Here is a 24,135-nt window from a genome sequence, read left to right as displayed (position 1 = left end):
CTCGCCCCCCCTATCATGACTTCCAGGCTGCATGGTCGGATAAGGGTATGGTATGGACTTCGGGGGGACCCCATGTCAATTTTATTTTACATTTTGGTGTGGGGTTCCCCTTAAAGTCCATCGGGCCTGGTATGTACTGGGGGGAGCCTACAATGTTTAATTCCTTGATTTTTGGAACTCCACACCATAATATTATTGAATAAGTACATACCATTGCATGGTAAAATATGGAATAAACCAAACTGATGTACATTGGCTAATTATGCTGCTGAGTACAATGCACGCTTCCATGCTGTCAGTGGGATTTTAACTCATGGCTCGAACCTTTGAGGGCAGCAGGGCATACCGCTATTCTACAGAGCTGAGCACATACCTACAGAGAAAATACATCTACAATGTTTGATTCTATACAATAATGTTTTGCATTTCAGGCATTAATATCATAGTAACAACCGTGCTCATGCTGATGTGGCATTGGCTAATAGGCGTTTGCCTCTTTTCAGCATATGCTGCTGAGTCTAATGCAAGCTTTCAGTAGGTGATACCATCTGTGTGATTTTCAGCCATTTGAGCACAATTATATTGAGAACATATGTTTACTAGTGTTTGATGGTGGGACTACTTTATATTCTAGGTAGAATAGTACTCAGCACAGTAACTTAGGCCCCTTTCACACTTGTGCGACCTAAAAGTTGCACGATTTTATGCGATTTTAAGCAATGCCTGTGTAATCTTGAGGTCTATGGACGCAGGAGTCACAGGGATAGGTGCGCAATTTTCCCATGATTTTGCATTGGCAATTTTGCTGTGATTCCAGAAAATGCCTGTGTAAACTTGAGGTCTATGGACCTCAAATCGCATCAAAGTCAGGCCAAAGCAGTACAGGGACTACTTTGAAGTCGGTGTGACTTGAAGTGGCACAGATATGAATGGTCCACATTGAAAATCATGGGGTATGACTTGTCATGCGACTCTGATGTCCAAAGTCGCACAAGTGTGAAAGGGGCCTCAGCCCGACTTTGTGAGCGATTTCAGAGACATCAGTGCACTTTCCTGCACAGATGTCTAGTGAAATCACATAGGTCCCAACTGTCCCTGATTTGGAACAAAGTCCCTCTGTCCCTCTTTCCTCCTCATTTTTCCCTCATTTTGCTCTGATCTGTATAGTTGTATATAAAATGCACTTTTTATCTTTCAAAAAGGGCTTCCCAGCGCTAAACCTTTCATCTAAATTGCTTTGTTTGTAAATTTCCAAAGCCAGGAATTCTAAAGGAATATTATTGGTAAAAAAAAGCACTTAGAGGTTTAACTAATATTTTTTTAAATAATTCTCGTTTTAGGAGATGTGTCCTATGCCTATATACTTTTGCTAATAGGTGTCCCTTATACCCATCTCAAAAAGTTGGGAGGTAAGGAATCACCCCAATTCGGGCAGTTCCATTGCCGTCAATAGGAGCCGATTTAGCCTGCAATTTGACATGTCAATTCAGAGCTATGTGAACATGGGTGAAGTGTCATAGATATGAATGGAAATCATGGGGGACAACTTTTCATGTGACTCTGAGGTCCAAAGCTGCATGAAAAATCACCCAAGTGTGAAAGTAACCTAACAACATTAATTGATAACACCTTTGAATAGGGCCCCATTTGCACTTGTGCGTCCTTAAAATTGCACAGCTTTGCCATGACTTGAAGCAATGTCTATGTAATCTTGTGTTGTATGGCCCTCAAATTGCATCAAAGTCAAACCAAGGTAGTGCAGGGACGAATTTGCCACACTTTCAGGATGCACAAGTGACAATAGGGCCAAATTCAAAGGTGTTATCCATGAATCTCATTCACACTGCGGCGACCTGAAAGTCACACTATTTTGCTGCCACTTTGCCGTAACTTCTGGGAATGCCTGTGTAATATTGCGCCCTATGTGCCTCAAGTCACATGAAAGTCACATCAAAGTAGTACAGGGACTACTTTGAAGTTGGTGTGACTTAAAGTAGCACAGATATGAATGGTTGTCATCGGAGGTCCAAATTTGCTGGAAAAGTCGCCCAACTGTGAAACAAGTCATATATATTTTAATAAAAGGAGCTCTCATTTATACTTGCATTTACATCAGCAGAACAAATGCAGGAAGTGATGTGTGCACATTGGCCAGAAGCAAATGTGTGGTGATGCCAAACAAATCAATGAACCCCACCCCCACCAAATCTAACTACCACATCCTCCCCCACATTGCGTAAGCACAAGTACATATCCTACACTTACCTGGAAAATCAGCAGCACCTCCTCTTTGATAAAGAGGGACCTCACCATGTCCACCTAGATGGAGACCCTGATCAGCACAGGAACTTCCGGGTGATTACAGAAACTAATTTCCGGGACAGAAGGTGAAACAACGCTCTTTTGATTGCAACCATGATTAATATTTTTTATTTTCGTTTATTTGCAGATATGCAAATCTGTAGTTCTACATATGCTATTTGAAAGTAAACTTAAGGGAGTTCAATAAGAAATGGTGTCCCTGGGATAGCAGCAGGTGAATTACAAAGACAAAAGGCCCAGTTTTAGCCGTGGTTCACACTGACAGAGGGAGGAAATCATTTAGCTGAACTCACACAATTTCATTCCCACATGTCCGTCCCGACTGCGGGGGCAATAGCAGAGACATCTGCGCAGGTTTCTGCCCTGATATTAATACTAATCGCACGCCAAAGTCGCACCAATTAGAACAGTGCAATTGCCATCGATTTGACATGTTAAATCGCACCAATGTGAACCAGAGCTGACACATTCAAACACTGCCTATCCACCAGCTGAATTCATTACCTGCAATTATCTACAGCTGTTTTATATAAACATTCCACCTTTATCACTTACTTGCAGGTGTGCTGAAGCCTAGGTTTACGATGGAGCAATTTGTCATGCGATTTGAGAGATCAAATCGCATGACAAGTCACAGCCTATTGGCGGCAATGGCACTGTTCCAATCGATGCGACACTGATTGCAAAAGTAGTTCCTGCACTACTTTTGCTGATTTCAGGTGTGACTTCAATAGAAATCTATGTATGAAGCCACACAGATGTCTATCAAGTAGCACCTGAAATCGTGCTGACCTTGCTACTTTGACATAGGGCTACTTCAAGTGACGTAGCCCGATTTCAAAGTAGCATCAATGTGAACCAGGGCGAAGAGACTAGTTTTTTTGGTGCACAAATACATATAGACATTATAAGGTATAAAAAGATATTGCACATCCCCAAAACCACCACCCCCAAAACCAATTAAAAGAAAGAAAAGAGAAAAAATAAATAAAAACAAACACCACAACAAACAAGCTCAATAATGTACTTTTATCTTGCCAGCAGAAACAAAATTATGTACATTCATTTACTAGCTTCAAAAAATAAATTCTACAGATATATGGTACTATATTTAGCAAAACGTTTAGCAATTGGTTTTTAAGGGCCCTGCTCATAGGAGCTTACAATCTAAAATTTGTCCAAACCTTAGAGTGGACACAGCTTTACTTTCAGTGTATAATGGGCAACACATCACATTTTTATCTGCAAGATTATAGAAACATACTTGACAGTCATTATTCTTACAAAGCATTCCAACATAATATTAAAGAAGGCGCTTATTCAAAACACCCACCACCACCCCACAATCTACACATACATACATTAGTGACCATGTTCTGCTGGAAGCTGCATTTCTGTGTACATGATTAAGCAATGAGATCAAAGAGTAGAAGGTCAGCACATGCTCCCAAACCATGTTTGCATGGTCAGACAGGAACAATACACACACAACATTGACAGCATGGCCACAAAAACACACTTTTGATGGAAAAAATGCACAAGAATTTCAGCAAACAACCCTAGTTGGGCATTTGTCAATATGCACAATTTCATTCCTTCTCTCTCCACCCACAAATCACAGCAAAAAACTGACCTTTTCAGGCCAAATGAACCCACTGCAGCCCTTTATATAAGAGAGGTTGTATTGTTAGCACACTGACACACGCCCAATAGAAGTACACGCCCACCAGTATCTTTCAATCTGTCTCTTCGTGTATGTCTAAAGTGATTGCACCTGATGAGCAGGGACACATAATACTATTCGTAACTGTGTTAGCCCTTGGCTATGTGCATCAAATCTCCAACTGCAGGCCAAAGATCGAAGTCCATTTGCATGCACATAAACAAAGCAACAGTTTTCTAAGCAAATGTACCTGTGCAGTGCAAACCCTACAGTTTTAAATATCCAAGTCCCTGGGCATGATTAGTGCTAACAAACATTGGGGGTTAATTATGAATGGCAAACTACAGGTGCAAAGTGCACTTGAAAATGCACTGAAAGTGAACTTGGAAGTGCAGTCGCTGTAGATCCGAGGGGAACATACAAGGAAAATAAAAAAACAGCATTTTAGCTTGCACATGATTGGATGATAAAATCAGCAGAGCTTCCCCTCATTTCAGCTCAACCCCTCAGATGTACAGTGACTGCACTTTCAGTGCAATTTCAAGTGCACTTTGCACTTGTAGTGCAAAGTGGATTTGCCTTTCGTAAATAACCCCCATTAACATCAGTCCCTGGCTGCAATGAGCTTCCAATCAAAAGTCCAAAATTAACCTTCCTCCATTAGTGACTATTTCAACAGGAGACAAATAATGTGCCAGCATGTCTTTGGATTGTAGTGAGAAACCCACACAGGGAGAACATATAAACTTCAACACAAGCATTAGCATGTTGGGGAATTTAACCAGCAAACTCAGTGCTGCTAGAATTTCTACCCACTTAGCCAGCCTCAAACATGTTCTCTGCATCTCTGTGGTATGAACCAGCCCAAAGTCCAAAGCCATGCTCAGTGTCACAAGCAATATACAGTATATTGCCCTAAGTATTGGGACGCCTGCCTTTAAACACACATGAACTGTAATGGCACCCCAGTCTTAGTCCGTAGGGTTCAATATTGAGTTGGCCCACCCTTTGCAGCTACAACAGCTTCACTCTTCTGGGAAGGCTGTCCACAAGGTTTAGGAGTGTGTCTATGGGAATGTTTAACCATTCTTTCAAGTGCATTTGTGAGGTCAGGCACTGATGTTGGACGAGAAGGCCTGGCTTACAGTCTCCACTCTAATTCATCCCCAAGGTGTTCTGTGTTCTAATTCATCCCCAAGGTGTTGAGGTTAGGACTCTGTCCAGGCCAGTCAAGTTCATCCACCCCAAACTCACTCATCCATGTCTTTATGGACCTTGCTTTGTGCACTGGTCCAAATCATTTGATGGAGGAGGATTATGGTGTGGGGTTGTTTTGGGGTTGGGCTTGGCCCCTTAGTTCCAGTGAAGGAAACTCTTAAGGCATCATCATACTAAGGCATTTGGACAATTTCATGCTCCCAACTTTGTGGGAACAGTTTGGGGATGGCCCCTTCCTGTTCCAACATGACTGCACACCAGTGCACAAGGCAAAGTTCATAAAGACATAAATGAGTGAGTTTGGGGTGGGGGAACTTGACTGGCCTGCACCTCAACCCGATAGAACACCTTTTGGCTGAATTAGAGTAGAGACTGCGAGCCAGGCCTTCTCATCCAACATCAGTGCCTGGCCTCACAAATGCACTTCTGGAAGAATGGTCAAACATTGCCATAGACACACTAAACCTTGTGGACAGGCTTCCCAGCCTTCCAGAAGCTGTTCTAGCTGCAAAAGGTGGGCCAAATCAAATTTGAACCCTACAGACTAAGACTGGGCTGCCATTAAAGGTCATGTGTGTAAAGGCAGGTGTCCCAATACTTTTGGCTAGATAAGTGTATCTGGCAAGATTTACAATGGTGGTGGAACCCTCCTACACATAAATACTACATTTAGACATAGTTATAGGACCTGGGAGATGAGACAACTTCTCTACATGAAGCAACATGCTTGGGAATCAAACCCAGATGCTCAGGGAGGCTAAGCAGAAGTTCTAACCTCAAAGCCACAGAGCTGCTACATGCAAGAACCTCCTACACATAACTACACATAAATACACATAAATACTGCATTTCTTTGGACCTACAGGTGATGGAATTACATTACTCATGAGTTATTCTTCTTGATTTATTCTGTGATATTTGGTGGTTCTTTGTGGGTGAGAGGATAGTGATATTAGTAGTGAATAGTGATATTATCCTCAATTTTTTGGGAATTACATTTTGATTTCTGATGTTGGTACACATATCACATTTTTTTGGGCTCAAATTATGAATATTTGTAAATAATAAAAAGCACAAAAAATTGTGATTCATTTTAAATTTGCATCAGCAATGGTATTGTTTGTGGTTTGTAAAGACACCTGTGTGAGTTTGGATAAAGATTGTTGTGAGATGGAGTGTACCAAGTGAAAGTGACAGAGAAAAATATATTTTACCAAAACATCAAAACATTCCACATTCTAGTATTCTTAAAAACAAAATAGAAGCAGCAACAATGTTGCAAGGAACATTTATTTCAGAGAAAGATACATTTCATTTCAACATTAAAAGTATTTATTTATTGTACCATTAGAATCAACGGCTGAAACTTGCATTGGACTATAATAGCGTCGATTTTTATTCTCAAAAACGCATTTTAGCCAAGCGCTAATTTTGGTATTTACTATAGCGCCTGGTAAAAAAAAGACACTGGAGCTAAAATAAGAGCTATTTGCAGGTCTGAGCATGCTCAGTTGTGTTGGCACCTAGTTGTCCAAAACGGGGAATTTTTCACTTTTCAGACTTTTAAAGATATTTCAGTGTAGAAATCACTTTTTCACACAGTTTAAAAGCAGATTATGTTTAAATAATATACCGCATATTTCAGTACCATTTAGGCAATTTTATCATGCTCTAAACATTATTTCCTTGTGCAATTCTCCAGCTTTTAGCAGAGTAAGGATTTGGGGCGCTATTTATTTTCATAGAACTATAGTAAATTCAATTTTGGGAGTATTTTCTCACCAGCGCTATAGTGAATACCGGTTTAGCGCTAATTAGTGCTAATTTGCGCAAGTTTACACAAATTAGCGCTAATTCGCGCAAATTTGTGCTAATTAGCGTTAATTCGCGTAAATTTTCGCTAATTAGCACAGCGGCGCTATAGTAAATGACCCCCTTAGTGTTCAATTTGTCAGCAGCAATGTCGCAGTCCTGCTAAAAATCGCTGCCACTACTAGTAAGAAATAAAAAAAATGATAAAAAGTCCCTATATCTATCCCATAGTTTGTAGACACGATAACTTTTGCTCAAACCAATATACGCTAATTGGGATTTTTTTTTTACCAAAAATATGTAGCAGAACACAAATTGGCCTAAATTGATGAAGGAACTAGATTTTTTTACATATTTTTATTGGATATGTTTTATAGCAGAAAGTAAAAAAATTTGTGTTGTTTTTTTTTCAAAGTTTTTGTTTATAGCGCAAAAGATAAAAACCGCAGAGGTGATCAAATACCACCAAAAAAAGAAAGCTCTATTAGTGGGGAACAAAAGAACATCAATTTTGTTTGGGTACAACATCGCAGAACCGCGCAATTGTCAGTTAAAGTAACGCAGTGCCGTATCACAAAAAAAAGGCCTGGCCATTAAGGGGGTAAATTCTTCTGGGGCTGGTTAAAAAATTATATCATGTTTGGGCGCTTCTAAGTAACTTTCTAGCAAAAAAAATATACAGATTTTTACATATAAACAAAAAGTGTCAGAATAGGCCTGGTCTTTAAATAAATGTTGCAGGTATTCATTTTTGCTCTGCAGCTGCAAAGTTTTAAAGGAAACAGTAATATTTGGTGTCAGGGTCTCTTATGATAGTACATATCTCTGCCTGTGCTGATGATTGCAGCAATCTGTCAGTTTGTATTTCTTTACTGTAAGGATTTATGTGCGTGCATATGTACATGGGACTTGTGGCAATTTGCTGCAGGGTTTTTGCTATTCTAATAATACAAAGCTGACATACTTTCTATGGTCTGCCACAAAATTGGTAAACAGAGTCGTTCAAGTTTCGTTTCTCAGACTCATGCTGCTTCATATGAGAGATAAGGGAATGATTTAATGAGAATATACTGTACATAAAAGCAGAATACCTGTAGCAGGTGGTTATTATATTATATATTATAATACAGATATTTATACTGGTATGTATATGTGAAATCATGCATAAGTATACATGTCACTATTTTTTCCAAAATTAAATCTGTATTAACCTGAAAAACATAACAAAATATATACTGCAGCTCACCGATGCTTAGATGTGATGGCTGCATTTGTTTTCTTTTTTTTTTTTTTTGGCCTTTTTTTTTCTTTTATATTCAACTGGTGATCCTGCCAGTAACACACTTCCTGTCTTGGGGTGTCTCTACTCTATGGAGAAGCAATAGAGACACCCTTGGACAGCAGCATTGGAGAGAATAGTGTTAGATGGATCAGCAGAATCAGTTTTACTTCTCCTATGGATCACAGGAGTGTAATTCGGTTTTCACTCTTGTGACCTGTTTTCAGCAGAGAGCAGGTTGAAGTCGGCTCTCTGCTGACGTCACCAATGTCAGTCCAGGCATCCCGAATACGGAGTCTGGATCCGCCAGGTGCCTGGACTGACACCTGTCTCTGCCTCTCAGTGAGCCGCTGAGAGCCTGAGACGGCCCGCTCCCCGCCCCTCCACAGCTCAGAGCTCCAATGAGTGAGGAGGGAGAAGAGCAGAGAGCTGTGACTGACAGTCTTCAGCTCTCTGCTCACTGAGCTGTGAAAACCGAGCGATCTGCGATGTTCGATCTCTCGGTTTTCAGTGCAGAGGCGACGGGGGACAGATGCAGCATCCACCTACATAAGTACTAATCAGGAAAAATAATCTTTCCTTTACTTCTCTTTTAACTAACAAATTAAAGACAAATTTCAGCTAGCACTATTTAAAGGGGTATTCAATCCAATACCAAAAATCAAATATATTGCAGCTTACAAATCATTAGAAGTAATGGCTGTATTAGTTTTCTTTTTTTTAGGCTTTTTCCCTCTGTTTCACCTGCTGATCTGGCCAGTTACACACCTCCTATATTAAGGCGTGTACACTCTGGATGAGGGAGAGACAACATTGAACAGCAGAGACACCATTGGACAGCAGCATTGTCAGTCTGGGGGGAATGACTGTAATGCCGCGTACACACGGTCGGACTTTTCGTCTACAAAAGTCCGACAGCCTGTCCGACAGACTTCCGGCGGACTTTCGGCGGACTTGCAGCAGACTTTCTAACGAACGGACTTGCCTACACACGACCACACAAAAGTCCGACGGATTCCTACGTGATGACGTACACCGGACTAAAATAAGGAAGTTCATAGCCAGTAGCCAATAGCTGCCCTAGCATGGGTTTTTGTCCGTCGGACTAGCACACAGACGAGCGGATTTCGGGGTCCGTCGTAGTTACGACGTAAAGATTTGAAGCATGTTTCAAATCTAAAGTCCGTCGGATTTGAGGCTGAAAAAGTCTGCTGAAAGTCCGGAGAAGCCCACACACGATCGGATTACCAGCCAGCTTTAGTCCGTCGGCGTCCGTTGGACTTTTGTAGACGAAAAGTCCGACCGTGTGTACGCGGCATTAGATGCACTAGCAGATTAACCCCTTGGAGACTAAGCCTTTTTATGACACTTGTTACTAACAAGTTCAAATCAGTATTTTTTGCTAGAAGATTACATGGAATCCCCAAGCAGAGACACTAGAGAAAAAAATGGTGGTCGTTGCAATATTTTCTGTCACACTATTTGCACCACGGTCTTTCAAACGCAAGTTTTTTTGAAAAAATACACTTTCATGAATGAAAAAAAAAAAACCACAACAGTAAAGTTATCCTAATATTTTTGTCTAATATGAAAGATGATGTTACACTGAGCAAATAGATACCAAACATGTCATGCTTAAAAATTGCACGCACTCGTGGAATGGCGACAAACTACGGTATTTAAAAATCTCCATAGGCGATGCTTTAAAAATGTTTAACAGTTACCACTTTAGAGTTACAGAGGAGTTCTAGTGCCAGAATTATTGCGCTTGCTCTAAAGATTACGGTGATACCTCACATGTGTGGTTTGAACACTGTATTTGCGTGCGCAACTTACGTATGCGTTCGCTTCGGCGCACGAGCACAGCGGGACGGGGCACTTTAAATTTTTTTTTTTTCTACACTATCCATTTAAATTATTACTTTTTTGATAACTTTTATTGCTGTCACAAGGGATGTATACAGTAATATTCATGTGTCAGGTATTTTTTTGGAGGGATATGGGATCTGTAAGACCTCAAATCCCTCCTTTGCACTTAAAAGCATTCATTACACCAAGTTTGGCTGACAATTTTCTTTAAAATCTGGTGTCTTTAAAGTGATTGTAAAGACTCGTTTTTTTCCCTATAAAAGTAGCAAACGTGTTATACTCACCTGCTCTGTTGCAGTGGATTTGCACAGAGCAGCCCAGATCCTCCTCTTCTCAGGTCCCTCTTCTGTGATCCTGGCCCCTTCCTCCTGTTCAGTGCCCCCACAGCAAGCAGCTTGCTATGGGGGCACCCGAGCTGAGTCATAGCACCCTGTGTCCATTCAGACACGGAGCTCTGACCTGACTCTGCCCCCTCTCTCTCCTGATTGGCTAGCTGACTTTGAATGACAACAGCAGGAGCCAATGGCGCCACTGATGTGTCACAGCCAATTAGGAAGAAGAATCTCGGATGGCTGAGACATTCGCTTGACAGAAAGGGACCTCAGGTAAGTATTAGGGGGTGCTTGGGCAGCTGTTACACACAGAAAGCTTTTTTTGTTAATGCATAGAATTAGCCTATTACAAGAAAGCGGACTGTCAGGCTCTAAACAACGACAGCTGCAGGCATCACCCCAGTACAACCCTTTAAAGCAGAAGGCCGCATATTTGTGTTACGTTGACGTAAAGGGGTAAGGAACACTAACAAATTGAAACGGAACTCCAGCTCACACTTTATAAGCACCAGAGATAAGGACTTTACATAAATAAAAGCTGGTTATTATAAGCACCCCTGTCAGTGTTAAAAGGTTTGTCCCAACCTTCTAACTGCTGCATCTACAGGGCAGCTTGTTTTGACAGACTGTCTAAATCACCTGGTATACAGTGCCTTACATAGTTACATAGTAGGTGAGGTTGAAAAAAGACACAAGTCCATCAAGTCCAACCTATGTGTGTGATTATGTGTCAGTATTACATTACATATCCCTGTATATTGCGGTCATTCAGGTGATTATCTAATAGTTTCTTGAAGCTATCAATGCTCCCCGCTGAGACCACCGCCTGTGGAAGGGAATTCCACATCCTTGCCGCTCTTACAGTAAAGAACCCTCTACGTAGTTTAAGGTTAAACCTCTTTTCTTCTAATTGTAATGAGTGGCCGCGAGTGACCACTTGAAAAAGTATTCATACCCCTTGCCATTTTCCACATTTTGTCATGTTACAAAGTGGCACATAATTGTGAAATTGTAAAAAAAAATTAAAAACCATTTATAATTTTCCTTCCAATAAATATCTAAAAAGTATGGCGTGCATTTGTATTTAGCCCCAACTAAAATCTAGTGGAACCAATTGCCTTCAGAAGTCATTTTATTAGTAAATAGAGTCCACCTGTGTGTATTATATTAATTAGCATAAAGCTGTTCTGTGAAGCCCTCAGAGGTTTGTTTGAGAACCTTAGTGAACAAACGGCTTTTATAGGTTATAAAAAAATATCCCAAGCTTTGAACATCTCATGGAGCACTGTTCAATCCATCATCCGAAAATGGAAAGAGTATGGCACAACTGCAAACTACAAAATATTGTGGGTAACCTTCATATGTTTTATAAATGTGTAACAAAAGTTTTGCAACAAGAATTGCTTGTTGCAGGTTTTATACTCAATCTTTAAAAGAAAACAGCGAGGAATCGTTTTCACTTTTAATCTAACAATTACCTGCATGTGATTTTAACGTTACATTTACAGTATACAGCTTGATGTATCCTATAATTATGTTTATCTTGGTCAGCATTCCTGCTATATAAGTGCTGGAAGATTGGAATCAATTTACAGCCAACAGTCAGATGAGGTCTGGCACAAAAGTAGGAAAGTGAGAGATGCTTTAGTTTCGTTTCTCAGACTCATGCTGATAATTCCATGGGTGGAGAAGAGGGAATGATGAAACAAGAATCTATAAAAGCAGAATAAAGGATCTATGTGATTATTAGAGAGCAGCTGGACTGTGCATGAGCAGATTCTGAACACTAAGAAGTATTGTATAATAGATTATTAACACACTTGTATATTGAGGTCTGATGGTTTTAACTAAATATGATTTTACTCTGTATTTATTGTAGTAGTAGCGCTATTCCTAATGTATGTTGTAACATGGACATCAATGGTGACATGTATACGTGAAATCATACATATTTGTACAGATTACTATTTTTTCGAAATTATTGTATACAGAATAACCTTTATATGTTTTTAGAGTCAAATGTGTTGCTGAATTATTTGCTGCAGGTACCATATCCAGCATTTAAAAGAAAAACTCAGCAAAGATTCATTTTAGCTTTATTGTAATAATTACCTGAATTTAAATGTAATTTTATTTTCACTGTTTAGTTTCTTGATGTGTCCCATAGTAATGATTGGATATTATATACAGGTTTGTAGATTCTCCCTGTAGGAGTGATCATCATTTTTGCTACATAAATGATGAAAGACCAAAACCAATTTACTATCACAGAGATGATGTTATTTTTGGTTGAGCACCTACAGCTGCCTGAACATACATGAAACACCCTCTAATCTAATATAGCCAGCGCCAATATTTGTGAGAAACTCATTTCTAGGGTAAAGCACACAAAGGGCAAAATTAGATCCAAAATATCTGATGAGCACCTTGAGAATTGCTACTACATCCATCCAACCAGATATTGATGCGTTTTTTTAAATCAAAAACAGTGTCAAATATCGTACTTGTTTTATGTTGCCCTCCTTTACTTTTATAAAAATAATTACCAAAAAATGAAGTTTTATTACTCAAATAGGTACATTATCTATATCAGTGATCATTAAAGCGGAGGTCTGCCCACCCCATGAAAAGTGAAAAGTCAGCAGCTACAAATACTGTAGCTGCTGACTTCTAATATATGGACACTTACCTGACCAGGGAGCCCGCAATGTCAGCATCGCAGCTGATCTTCGGATTGGCTATCTAGTCCAGGCACTGCCATTGCTGGTAAGGGAACCTGGCAGTGAAGGCTTTCAGCTTCACAGCCGGTTCCCTACTGCCCATGCACGAAGTGTGCTGTACTTTCTAATTGGCCGTGGCGGAGAAAGGGGGCCGAGCTTCGCTGCGGCATCATCTCTGGAAGTGAGGAAAGGGGACCTGTCAAAAACAGGTCCCTGCTCCCCCTACCCCCTGAACGGTGCCAAATGAGGCACTGGAGGGGGGAAGGAGACGAATAAGCGGAAGTTCCATTTTTGGGTGGAACTCCGCTTTAACTTCTGCTCATCAGCTATCCTAAAGCTCTGTTCACTTTTCCATGTTCTGAATCGTGGGTGGAATTGCCGCAATTTGAAATAGCGGAAAATCGCGGGACGAACGTGCGTTCCCTGTGACCTCCAATGGCACCCCAATTGCAACGCGTTTTTACTGTGATTTGGCAGGTGACAATTGTGGTAAAATTGCACAAACAGAATTGCAGAACGCCTGTCGCCCAAAAGAAGTACAAGAGCTTCTTTTGGGCAACAGGTGTCCATCGATTCTGTTTGCGCGATTGGAGTGCCATTGGAAGTCACAGGGAAAGCACGGGCGTCCCGTGATTTGCCTCTATTTCAAATTGTGGGTGGAATCACGGCAATTCCGCCTGCGATTCAGAACATGGAGATGTGAACGGAGCCTTATTGTTAGGGGCCGGTTTCTGTGCAGAGCCCGGAGCAGTTTCCATCCAGCAGTTCAGGTGCGATTGAGGTGCAAATTTGACACTTAAATGGAACCGGACTGAGAAATGCACAGGACTCTTCTAATTCGCACTGCAACCGTCCCACATATATGTGAATCGGCTCCATTGAAAGACCGTCTGGTTCACATTATTGGAATTGGATGCAGTTTAAAACGCATCAGATTTGCATATATGTGAACCAAGTCTTAGTGTATTTAATGTGTGGCCCAAGATAAATCCTCTTCTTCTAATGCGACCCTGGAAGGTCAAAATGTTGGACACCCCTGCTTTAATTAATTTGCCTTTATTGGCAAATCCCTGGCTTTTCTGCCAAAGCAATTACATTTTTTGATACCTCTAAGTACCTGTTCTTTCTATCTGCAGCATTTTTCTTTTAAAAAGACAGTGTCATATAGAAATATTTTTTTTTAGTAAATCCCTCACCCCCTGTGCTCAGGCAGCCTGGGCTTATACTCACCTTCCTTTCTGATCCAGTGATCTTACCTCTGACATAATTGCAGCAGACTCCTCTTCATGCTGCAGTAGCACAACGTGGCCTGTTTTTGTCCTATGGGGAAAGCCATACTCTGAGAGACCGCTGGAAGCCACCATGGGTATGGCTACCCATAGAAATGAATGTGCCTGTCCCACTCATGAGAAGGATGAAGAGGAGCGGGCCAGGTCTATGTCAGAGGTAAGATTGCTGGATCAGGACTTCAGACAAGTATAAGCACAAGCTGCCAAGGAACACATGAATGTTATCAACCTTTTATACAGACATATACAATTTGTGACTAAAGTGCATTCAAAATTATTCTTTTTAATGAAGTCGCAACACCAGATACTGCTGGACCTTACAATAGGAAAGTATTTGCCATGAGGCTCTCACAGTCCACTGGCTCTCTAAAGGGAAAAAGCGAAATTATTAATTAAAACGTAACTTTACCCATAATAGTATAACAATTCTTTAACAAAAGAACATACATTCCACATACAACACAATTCAACAATTACAATTTACAATTAGTTTGTGCTGTAAATTGCATCCTGTATTGCTCCTGTTTCTTCATGTTGGAGGCCACCATTTTGTTGAAGCCCAGAGCAGTCACTTTCTTATTGGAAACTTTCCCCCTGTCCTTGGTCTCGAAAACCATATGTCACTTTCTTCAATTAAAATATGTACATTTCCAGTCTTGATTGTATGCAGGGTGGATTTGATTTAAATCAAATCGATTTAAATCACAATTTAGATCACTAGTAAAAAAAAGGCTTGATTTAAATCAACTTGGTTTAAATCATAATTTTTAAAGAGCCAATGTGGCTCCTCTTCTGACCCGCTGTTGGCTCACTGATAGTCCCATTCACTTTAATGGGACGGTTGATGATGTGGCAGTGACACAACAAGGTGAGGGACGTGGCAGCAGTAGGTGAGTGGATGCCCACTAACAGGCGCTGCCATGATGGATCTCAAATCACCAGTCCTTTTTAAATGTAAGGACTTATTCTTGCTGATAGAATCTTTAATATTTACGAACAAAATGAAGGTTTCCTATTTAGAATAATAAGCTGTCAGGTAGTAAAACAGCGATATCAGAACTGATATAATCATAGAGTTTGTAATGTTCATAGATTTGCAAAACAATGGGATAAAGGAATATTCCTAAACTTTGGTTTATGTCATGGTTACTGTGACACTGTGTGAATGCATCAATGCAGTGCATGTTATCTCAGCTTGCAGAGCTTGGATTAATTGAATGAGTTTACCAAAAAATGTAAATATTGCAGAATATACAGCCTCATGCTACATAACTAAGCTCCATTTCATGCTGAATAAACTAAATTATTAATCTATCTTAAATAGAAAACTATCTTTAGATATATTTTTACTCCAAAGGCATTTTATAAAAAAAAAAATGATAAAAAAAAAAAAAAATCAAATTTAACTAAAAAAAAAAATCAGATTTAAATCCAAAAAATCTGATTAAAAAAAAAAAATCATTGATTTCTATCCACCCTGATTGTATGTCTTGGCTTAGATAGGCCCCTTTCACACGGGGCGTGCTCTGTGTTTGGGGGGGGTGCAAGCAATCGGAGCTTCCCCTTTTGAGTGGAGCTCCACTTTAAGTTCCACTTTAAAAGGATTTTAAAAATAGTTACAAAAGTAAAAGCTTATTAAAAGTCTAAAAGCTATTACTCTTTTTACCAAGGAATTATTGGTTGTTTTTATGCTGTCTTATTGCAGGAACACTACAAGTGCAAAAAATAACTCTGAATGAAAATGAACGAGTTTATGTGGAAAGAAGAATTTTCCAACAAGATTGAGGAATTGGAAGTTCCAGGTAACTGGGATCTCCATGTTGATATGAACCTTGAGAAGCAGAAAACAGGACTGATTTATACACAGCAAACCTTTGGCAGGTATGTACATTTTGGTAAACCTTTATAATGATATTATATCACTTATATAACAAACAAATGAATATCTTAAACCATACTTAAAAATAAAAACATAAAATATTGCAGCTTACAAATCTTTAGATATGACTGCATTAGTTTTCTTTTCTATTCTTTTTTTCTCTTTTGACCTGGTAATTCTGCCACTTCTCATCTTTATCCACACCTTTGGGATAGCAGCATTGCAAATCTGTGGATAGGGAAGTGTTAGATGTCCTAGCAGATTTAGATGGACTTAACTAACAAATTAAAACTGAATTTCAGCTAACACTTTTTAACCACTTCAGCCCCGGAAGAATTTACCCCCTTCCTAACCAGAGCACTTTTTGCAATTCGGCACTGCGTCGCTTTAACTGACAATTGCGCGGTCGTATGATGTTGCACCCAAACAAAATTGACGTCCTTTTTTCCCACAAATAGAGCTTTCTTTTGGTGGTATTTGATCACCTTTTTATTTTTTGCGCTATAAACAAAAGAAAAGCGAAAATTAAAAAAAAAAAGCAATATTTTTTACTTTTTGCTATAATAAATATCCCCAAAAATATATAAAAAAACAAATTTTTTCCTCAGTTTAGAACAATATGTATTCTTCTACATATTTTTGGTAAAAAAAAAAAATCACAAAAATCGCAACAGGTACGTCCCTTTGTGCAGACGTGCCATTCTGCCGATGTAAATCTACAGGCGGCGGTCGGCAAGTGGTTAAGCAGTTACAGTAACAGTTTTTTTTCTTTGAGATAAATATTTTGCACAAATGACCATTGTAAGTATTTGTCAGAAATAAATAGTTTGTCTGAACCCTCTAACTGCCACTTTTGCTGAACAGTTTGGTCTGTTAAAGGAAGTTGAAAAATAACAGACTTACCCTGGGTTCACATATGTGCAATGCGGGAACCAGCGCAATTCCAGCTCCGGTTCCCGCATCGCTCCTCTCCCGCAGGCAGTTCACACTGCCTTCTGCGAACCGCTGCGGGTGTCAATACATTGTTAATGACACCCCCAGATCGGTTCACAGATTGCAGTGCGAACGGTGAACTCACACAGAAATCGGATCGCATAGGTGAGAACACCCATGCAATCCGATTCTAGTGCAGGGAAAGTCCCTGCACTATTTTCTGTATGAATCCAATGCGAGTTCAGCCATACAACTATGTGTAAGGCCCTTACACTACATGGTTTCAGTAAATCAGAAAATAAAAGTTGTATAGTGTGTATGGGGTCTAAGAATTGGTAAGCTTTAAAAAAATAAATGTTTGTTTTGGGTTTTATTACTTCTTTTACTAGGGTTGCCAACCTCCAGAGCCAATTTTTTGACTGAAAAGCACAAAAAATTTACTGACAGAGCCACATTTTTGCTGACAGTTCAAAAAGTTAGCCAGAATGACCGTTTTCAATGCAAATTTCAATAATTAAGCTACAAACATGTAGCTAGTGCAATTAGCAATATGCTTAAAGGGGTTGTAAACCGCTGGGTGCCTTTTTTTTCTAAGCTGCAAGGTAAAGCCATAATGTAATGCATCGCATACTAGCACATTATGTGAAACTTACCTGAAAACGAAGCCTCGCTGGAGGCCACTTCTATCTTCATTCGTCTTCCTTTCGGGTCTGCAGACCCCAGCTGTGTGACTGGCTGGAGCCGCGATGGCTTCACTCCCACACATGCGCAGGGGAGCTGACATTTACGGCACCGGATTCTGAAGGGACGGCCTGGGAGTTTGTTCCTTCAGAGCACATGCGCCAATGACATCATCGGCTTCATATATAGTAAAAATCTCCTAAACAGTGCATGTTTAGGAGATATTTACAGTACCTATAAGTAAAAGCGTTATTATAGGCTTACCTATAGGTACAAGTAAAAAGATTGAAGTTTGCAACCAATTTAAGGGATAACAACAGGCATAAAACATATTTTTCCTTGTCAATGAAGGTCAGGTTAACATAATCCAGCAAAGAGTTCCCTCTCACATCAGAGTCTGCAGGTTTCCCCTTTACAGTGCAAGAGGGAAGTCTGCAGACCCTGATGTGACCCATCATTCATAAGCGACACTCGAGGACCCACTAAATGAAAAACATTTTGCTTTCCACTCAGTCACTGCTAATTATTTTTCCTCAGTCGTTAGCAGAATGTAAACAAAGGAGCAGGGTATCCCAGGTCACATCATTGACCAAACATAGATATGACCATATTTGGTCAATGATGATACTCAGGACCCCCTGTGACATCTGTAGCCATATATGGTCATGTCCATATTTGGTCAATGATGTCAACTGGAATACCCCCATCTCTTTCTTTACATTTAGCGGTGGGGCCCTTAGTTGCAGGCATGTCACACTCAGCTGAATCCTGAATCAAGAAGTCAACATTTATGGATCGTTCAGTGATAAGAACTAACAGGATAGTTGACGCTCTTTTACAGTACTAATCCTGCTGAATCTGCCAACACTGAGTAGCCTCATTCACAGCTCCTATGAGATTTTACAGATGGCCTAATACAGATTAAGTAGTAACATTAGAATTCATAACCATACCAAAGTTGTACATATTTAAGAAGCTGAACATCATATTTTTACTGATTGAACAGATGCAGAATATTGCAAAACATTCTGTTGATTACTACTGGTGCTCCTTATAAACTATTTATTGTTTAACCCCTGTATTACAAAGAGAGCTCCAGTTGTGACCTATTGTATTTTTCTTCTCACTTCAGCTTCCGTTGTTCACGTTGTGCACGCAGCTGGAACTCATCAAAAGTATCTGTATTGTTCATTATAAATCTGAACAAGAGACATGGAACAGTAAAAATGAGAATTTTCAAGCAGGGTTGTGAACGTTTCACCCGTCACGAGGAAATGATCCCAACAGTGACATCTGACAACATTGAAAGAGTTGTTTGTAATTTAGTCCATAAAATCAGAAGAAAGTTCTATGAGGTGAATGATCAATATCAAGATCAGAAGCCAAAAATCTATGGCCCCTTGGAAGGTTTACATAACAAAGAGCGGTGTGAGGCATGCAGACATGGTTTATGCGAACAACAGATACTGTCTTGCGAATATGAACAAAATAGGGAGCAGAGAGAATCAGTTGCACCTGCTGTTTTGACTGTCATGGGTCTGGTCACAGGTGTAGCATCGATAGCACTAATGTATTTTGCAAATAAATGATTATTTTGAGAAAGAATATCAGTCTTGTACAGACATAGGTGCACGGGCATGTGAAACATAAAGTATATGTATAGCCAAATTTTTCTGTTTCATATGGGATAGGGAAGGGTTACATTTTTTTGTTGAATGTTTACCTTTGGGGAAATTGCCCTTTACTTCCTGTGCCAGAAACACAACAGGAAGTTAGTGGATATCTCCCAAAGTGAGGGGAATTCCCCTCTTAGACAGTTGTCCCTGGAGCAAGTGTCCCCTATTTGAAGATTTCTCTTCACTTCTTGATCTCAGGACAATTCATGCACAAGGGCATCTGTTTAGCCCAGGTGTCCCAAACTGGCAGCCCTTCAGCTGTTGCAAAACTACAAGTCCCATCATGCCCATGCCTGTGGGAGTCATGCTTCTAACTGTCAGCCTTGCAGTGCCTCATGGGACTTATAGTTTCGCAACAGCTGGAGGGCTGCCAGTTTGAGACCCCTGGTTTAGCCCCTCCGAACGCCTTTTCGCCTGGCAGGAGTAAAAGCTGCTTAAAAACGTGCCTAAAGTTGTGTATAGCACAATCCTATAGGCGTGTTAGGTGTTTGAGCATTAATGAATTCCATTTGCCAGAATAATAATTTTTTAGGGCCATTGGAATGCCTTAATGATCAAACATGCCCAAATGTGTGTGTAATATGTTTACAGACATTTAGATGTGTTGTACATTTTTTTCAGCCCTTCAGCTCCTCTCCTGAACATGCGTTTGGTCCTTTTTTTTTTTTTTCTGCCTGTAAACATTCCTCTTCTTATATGCTTATAAAATGTGTGCATTGGGCACATAGGATAACATAGAGGTGCTTTTACAGGCCGGAAAAAAAAAAAAACGCCAAACGCCTTTAAAAGTGGTGTTTTCCAAGCCAAGTGTGCATGAGGTCTAAAAGTTTGGATTCAACATTTACAGTACAAACAGAATCTCCTCAATGGGGGCCTTCAGACAGAAAAACAGTAGTCTTTCCCACACTATTTAAAAATACACAAGGTTTGGTATAGAGATACACTTAAAGAGGTTTTAAAGGTTCGTGTTTTTTCACCTTAATGCATCCTATGCATTAAGGTGAAAAAACACCTGTCAGTGAAAAAACACCTGTCAGTGACCGGTCCCACAGCCTCCCCACTTTACTTACCTGACCCCTCGAACTTGACCCACAGGATGCGCTGTTCTCGGCTGTTGATTGGATAAATTGATAGCAGCGCAGCCATTGGCTCCCGCTGCTGTCAATCAAATCCAATGGCACGAGCACCGGGGTGCGGGGCCGAGTCCTGCATTCGGCCTCTATGGACGCCAAATGCTGGACTCGGGAGCGCGCCCGCAAGGTAATCCTCTCTGAGAAGCATTTCCCAGAGGGGGTTATCAGATGTGGGGAGGAGCCGCGAGAGCCACCGAGGGACCCCAGAAGACCAGGTTCGGGGACCACTCTGTGCAAAACGAGCTGCACAGTGGAGGTAAGTATGATATGTTTGTTTAAAAAAAAAAAATTATCTTTACAATCACTCTAATATTAAATATTGAATATTAAATACTTAAATATTAAATATTAATATTATTTTTTTTAATAACAAACATGTCATACTTACCTCCTCTGTGCAAGGGTTTTGCACAAAGTTGCCCCGATCCTCCTCTTCTGGGGTCCCTCAGAGGCATTCCTGGTTCCTCCTCTTCTCGAGTGCCCCCACAAAGAAGCGTTTTCCATAGGGGCACTCGTGCGGGCACCGCTCCTGAGTCCTGCTGCTGTGTCCATTGACACAGACAGCAGGACTCGGTCCCACCCCCCGACTCCCACTTCATTGGATTTGATTGACAGCAGCAGGAGCCAATGGCTTTGGCTTTCTGGATGGTTTTGGAAAGCAGAGAGCTGGGAGAGTCAAATCTACGGAATTTATGTTTATATGGTCCTAGCATATCCCTGAGGGAAGGTGCCCAGTAGGTGGCTGAGAGGGAGCATAAATAGATTGAGGTCTGAAGCAAAGGGGTTCTTGTCTGTTCTGGGCAGTCCAGCTGTGCTTCTTCATTTCCTCAATGAGGTCCCAGCTGTGCTAGCTGAGGGGCCTATTCTACTGAACTTTGCAGGAGCTGAATGAGGGATTTCCTTTCGGCATCTGGTCTAAAGAGTGCACAAGAGAAATGATTGGCTGATATTGGAAGGAAACATCCAAATATCCAGGGACATTTGTGAGTGTAGATCAATGTGTAAGATTCCAGTGACTGTGTGCTGCTGCTATCCCTCATGCATCAGAGTCAACCTGTACCTGTACCTGTGTCGCACTGGAAAATAGAGCAACTTTAGAGTCACTCCAGTGTGAACTGAACCTTAGGTGTAAAATCATAAGTGCCGATATAAGAAAACATCTGAATATCTGAAGGTACAAACAAATCCTCTCCATTCTATGTAGCTGATCTGGGAATTTTGTTTAATTCTAAATGTATATTTAAAATATTGTACTGTGTGCATGTTATGTAAATCAATTTGGCACTGTACATCAAATACCATCAATAAATGTTTTTTTTCTATGCTTATGTATGTCCTTGTTTACTAAATATGTATAAAAGTAGTACCTGCGAGAGTATACCTCTATAGAATTTAGATTCTATGTTTTGCAAAGTTCACTTTTTATATTCCTTCAATCCTCTTCATATGGCAAGCACTGTTCCACATTTCAGACAGTGTTAAACATATTCAGCTTTAAGGCCTCATGCCCATGGATGTTTTTACAGCCGCTTTTTTGAGCGTTTTTTGCAGCTTAAAAATGCCTCTCCATGTTAGTCTATGGCCTCATGCCCACCATGGCATTTTTGAGCTGTAAATGGCATAGGCGTTTTTGAGCTGTAAATGGCATAGGAGTTTTTAAGCTGCAAAAAAAAACCCAGGACCAGTGCGTTCTGAGGCTCCAGCGCTAGAGCTGTAAAAACGTCAGACGCCGGCAAAAGGTGTTAAATGCGATTTAACAAGGCTTAACGCTGTGTTTCTGTGTCTATTCAAAATCAATGGTTCCCTATGGGAGCCCATTGATTTGAATAGAGGTCGCACCAGAAGTCGGAACAAGAGGATCCGACTTGCGGTGCAAGTTGTGTGCTGAGAATCTTGAGGGGGGAACCCAGCGAAAATTTTTTAAAAAATTTGCGTGAGGTTCCCCCCCCAAGATGATACCAGACCCTTCAGTCTGGTATGGATTTTAAGGGGAGCCCCCACACCAAAAAAAATGGTGTGGGGGTCCGCCCAAAATCCATACTAGACCGGTGTCTAGCGACCCCGCCCCTTATGACGTCACTGTCCCGGGGCATGATGGGACTGTGACGTCATAAGGGGTGAGGTCACCGGATGACATCACCCGGTGACCCCGCCCCATGCCTATATTAGTTGTTGCGCACACGGCATTACAGCGGGAGAGAGCGTCAAGTCAACATCAGAAGAAGAGAAGAGGGAAGAAGACAACAGAGAAGACCAGGCAACCGCTAGCAAAAGAGCGGGCAAAAGAGCAGAAGATAGCCGAGGAGCCCAGCAGAAGACACCGGAGAGCGCGGAGAAGAGGCCGGAGAGAGCAGAGATCTCCCGAGACCCCCGAAGTCGGAAGAGATCACTGGAGCTGCCTAATAAATTACTTTAAAAACTTGTGTAGTGTGTTTTTTTTATTGACACTTTTCCGCCAGATGAATAGTTAGGGGTACAATGTACCCCATACTCATTCACATAGGGTGGGGAGGCTGGTATCTGGGGGCCCCCTTATTAAAAGCGGCCCCCAGATTCCTATAAGCCCCCCGCCCGCAGACCCCAACAACCAACGGCCAGGGTTGTTGGGAAGAGGCCCTTGTCCTCATCACCCCAAAACACCAACCCCCCATGTTGAGGGCATGTGGCTTGGTATGGTCCAGAAGGGGGTGCTCGCTGGCTCCCCCTTTCCTAACCTGCCGGGCTGCGTGCTCAGATAAGGGTCTGGCATGGATCTTGGGGGGACCCCCACACCATTTTTTTTGGTGTGGGGGTTCCCCTTAAGATCCATACCAGACCGGAGGGCCTGGTATGGTCTTGCAGGGGAACCTCACGCTAATTTTTAAAAAAATTTTCGCTGGGTTCCCCCTCAAGATTCTTAACATACAACTCGTACTGCAAGTCGGATCCTCTTGATCCAACTTCTGGTGCAACCTCTATTCAAATCAATGGGCTCCCATTAGGAACCATTGATTTTGAATAGAGACAAAGAAATGCGGCTGAAAGTCAGCGCGGAGTAACGTGCATTGAATTCAATGCAAAACGCAGATTAAATCCCGTTTTTAACGCCAATTTTTTCCTGTCGTCTGTACTGGCTTTACAGCCCGTTTTTTTAAAACGTCCGTGGGCATGTAGCCTAAAAGTAAAGACATGTCCTAACGAGGGATGAGCCAAGCATACCGATATTTAAACCAGTGTTTCTCAAATCATTTTCAGTCAGAGCACCCTTTAGAATTGTGCACAATCCCGTGGCACACCAGTCTGTTGGCTCATTCACACCAGGTGGTGCATCTGATCACACACTTTTTTGC

At 41.0% G+C, this 24,135-nt stretch overlaps 1 protein-coding gene across 1 annotated transcript; it reads left to right on the top strand.

The window, feature by feature from the left end:
• The first annotated feature begins 12,198 nt into the window (after window positions 1-12,198).
• On the top strand, window positions 12,199-22,134 carry LOC141139879 (receptor-transporting protein 3-like). The gene is made up of 3 exons (XM_073626428.1): window positions 12,199-12,289; window positions 16,210-16,385; window positions 19,130-22,134. The coding sequence occupies exons 2-3, from the start codon at window positions 16,240-16,242 to the stop codon at window positions 19,584-19,586; spliced, it is 603 nt and encodes a 200-aa protein (XP_073482529.1). The 5' UTR covers window positions 12,199-12,289; window positions 16,210-16,239; the 3' UTR covers window positions 19,587-22,134.
• The last annotated feature ends 2,001 nt before the right edge of the window (window positions 22,135-24,135 follow it).

Source organism: Aquarana catesbeiana, linkage group LG04 (genome assembly GCF_042186555.1).
Source record: "Aquarana catesbeiana isolate 2022-GZ linkage group LG04, ASM4218655v1, whole genome shotgun sequence".
In the NCBI taxonomy this organism is placed as follows: Eukaryota; Metazoa; Chordata; class Amphibia; order Anura; family Ranidae; genus Aquarana; species Aquarana catesbeiana.
Note: the sequence above shows the minus strand (reverse complement) of the source record. Positions and strands in the feature narration are given on the sequence as shown.

Excerpts from the sequence above, each read along its gene's own strand:
- LOC141139879 (XM_073626428.1), top strand. The coding sequence starts at position 16,240 with ATGAAAATGAACGAGTTTATGTGGAAAGAAGAATTTTCCAACAAGATT. Across the intron at positions 16,386-19,129 it reads ACACAGCAAACCTTTGGCAG|CTTCCGTTGTTCACGTTGTG; the intron begins GTATGTACATTT and ends TTCTCACTTCAG.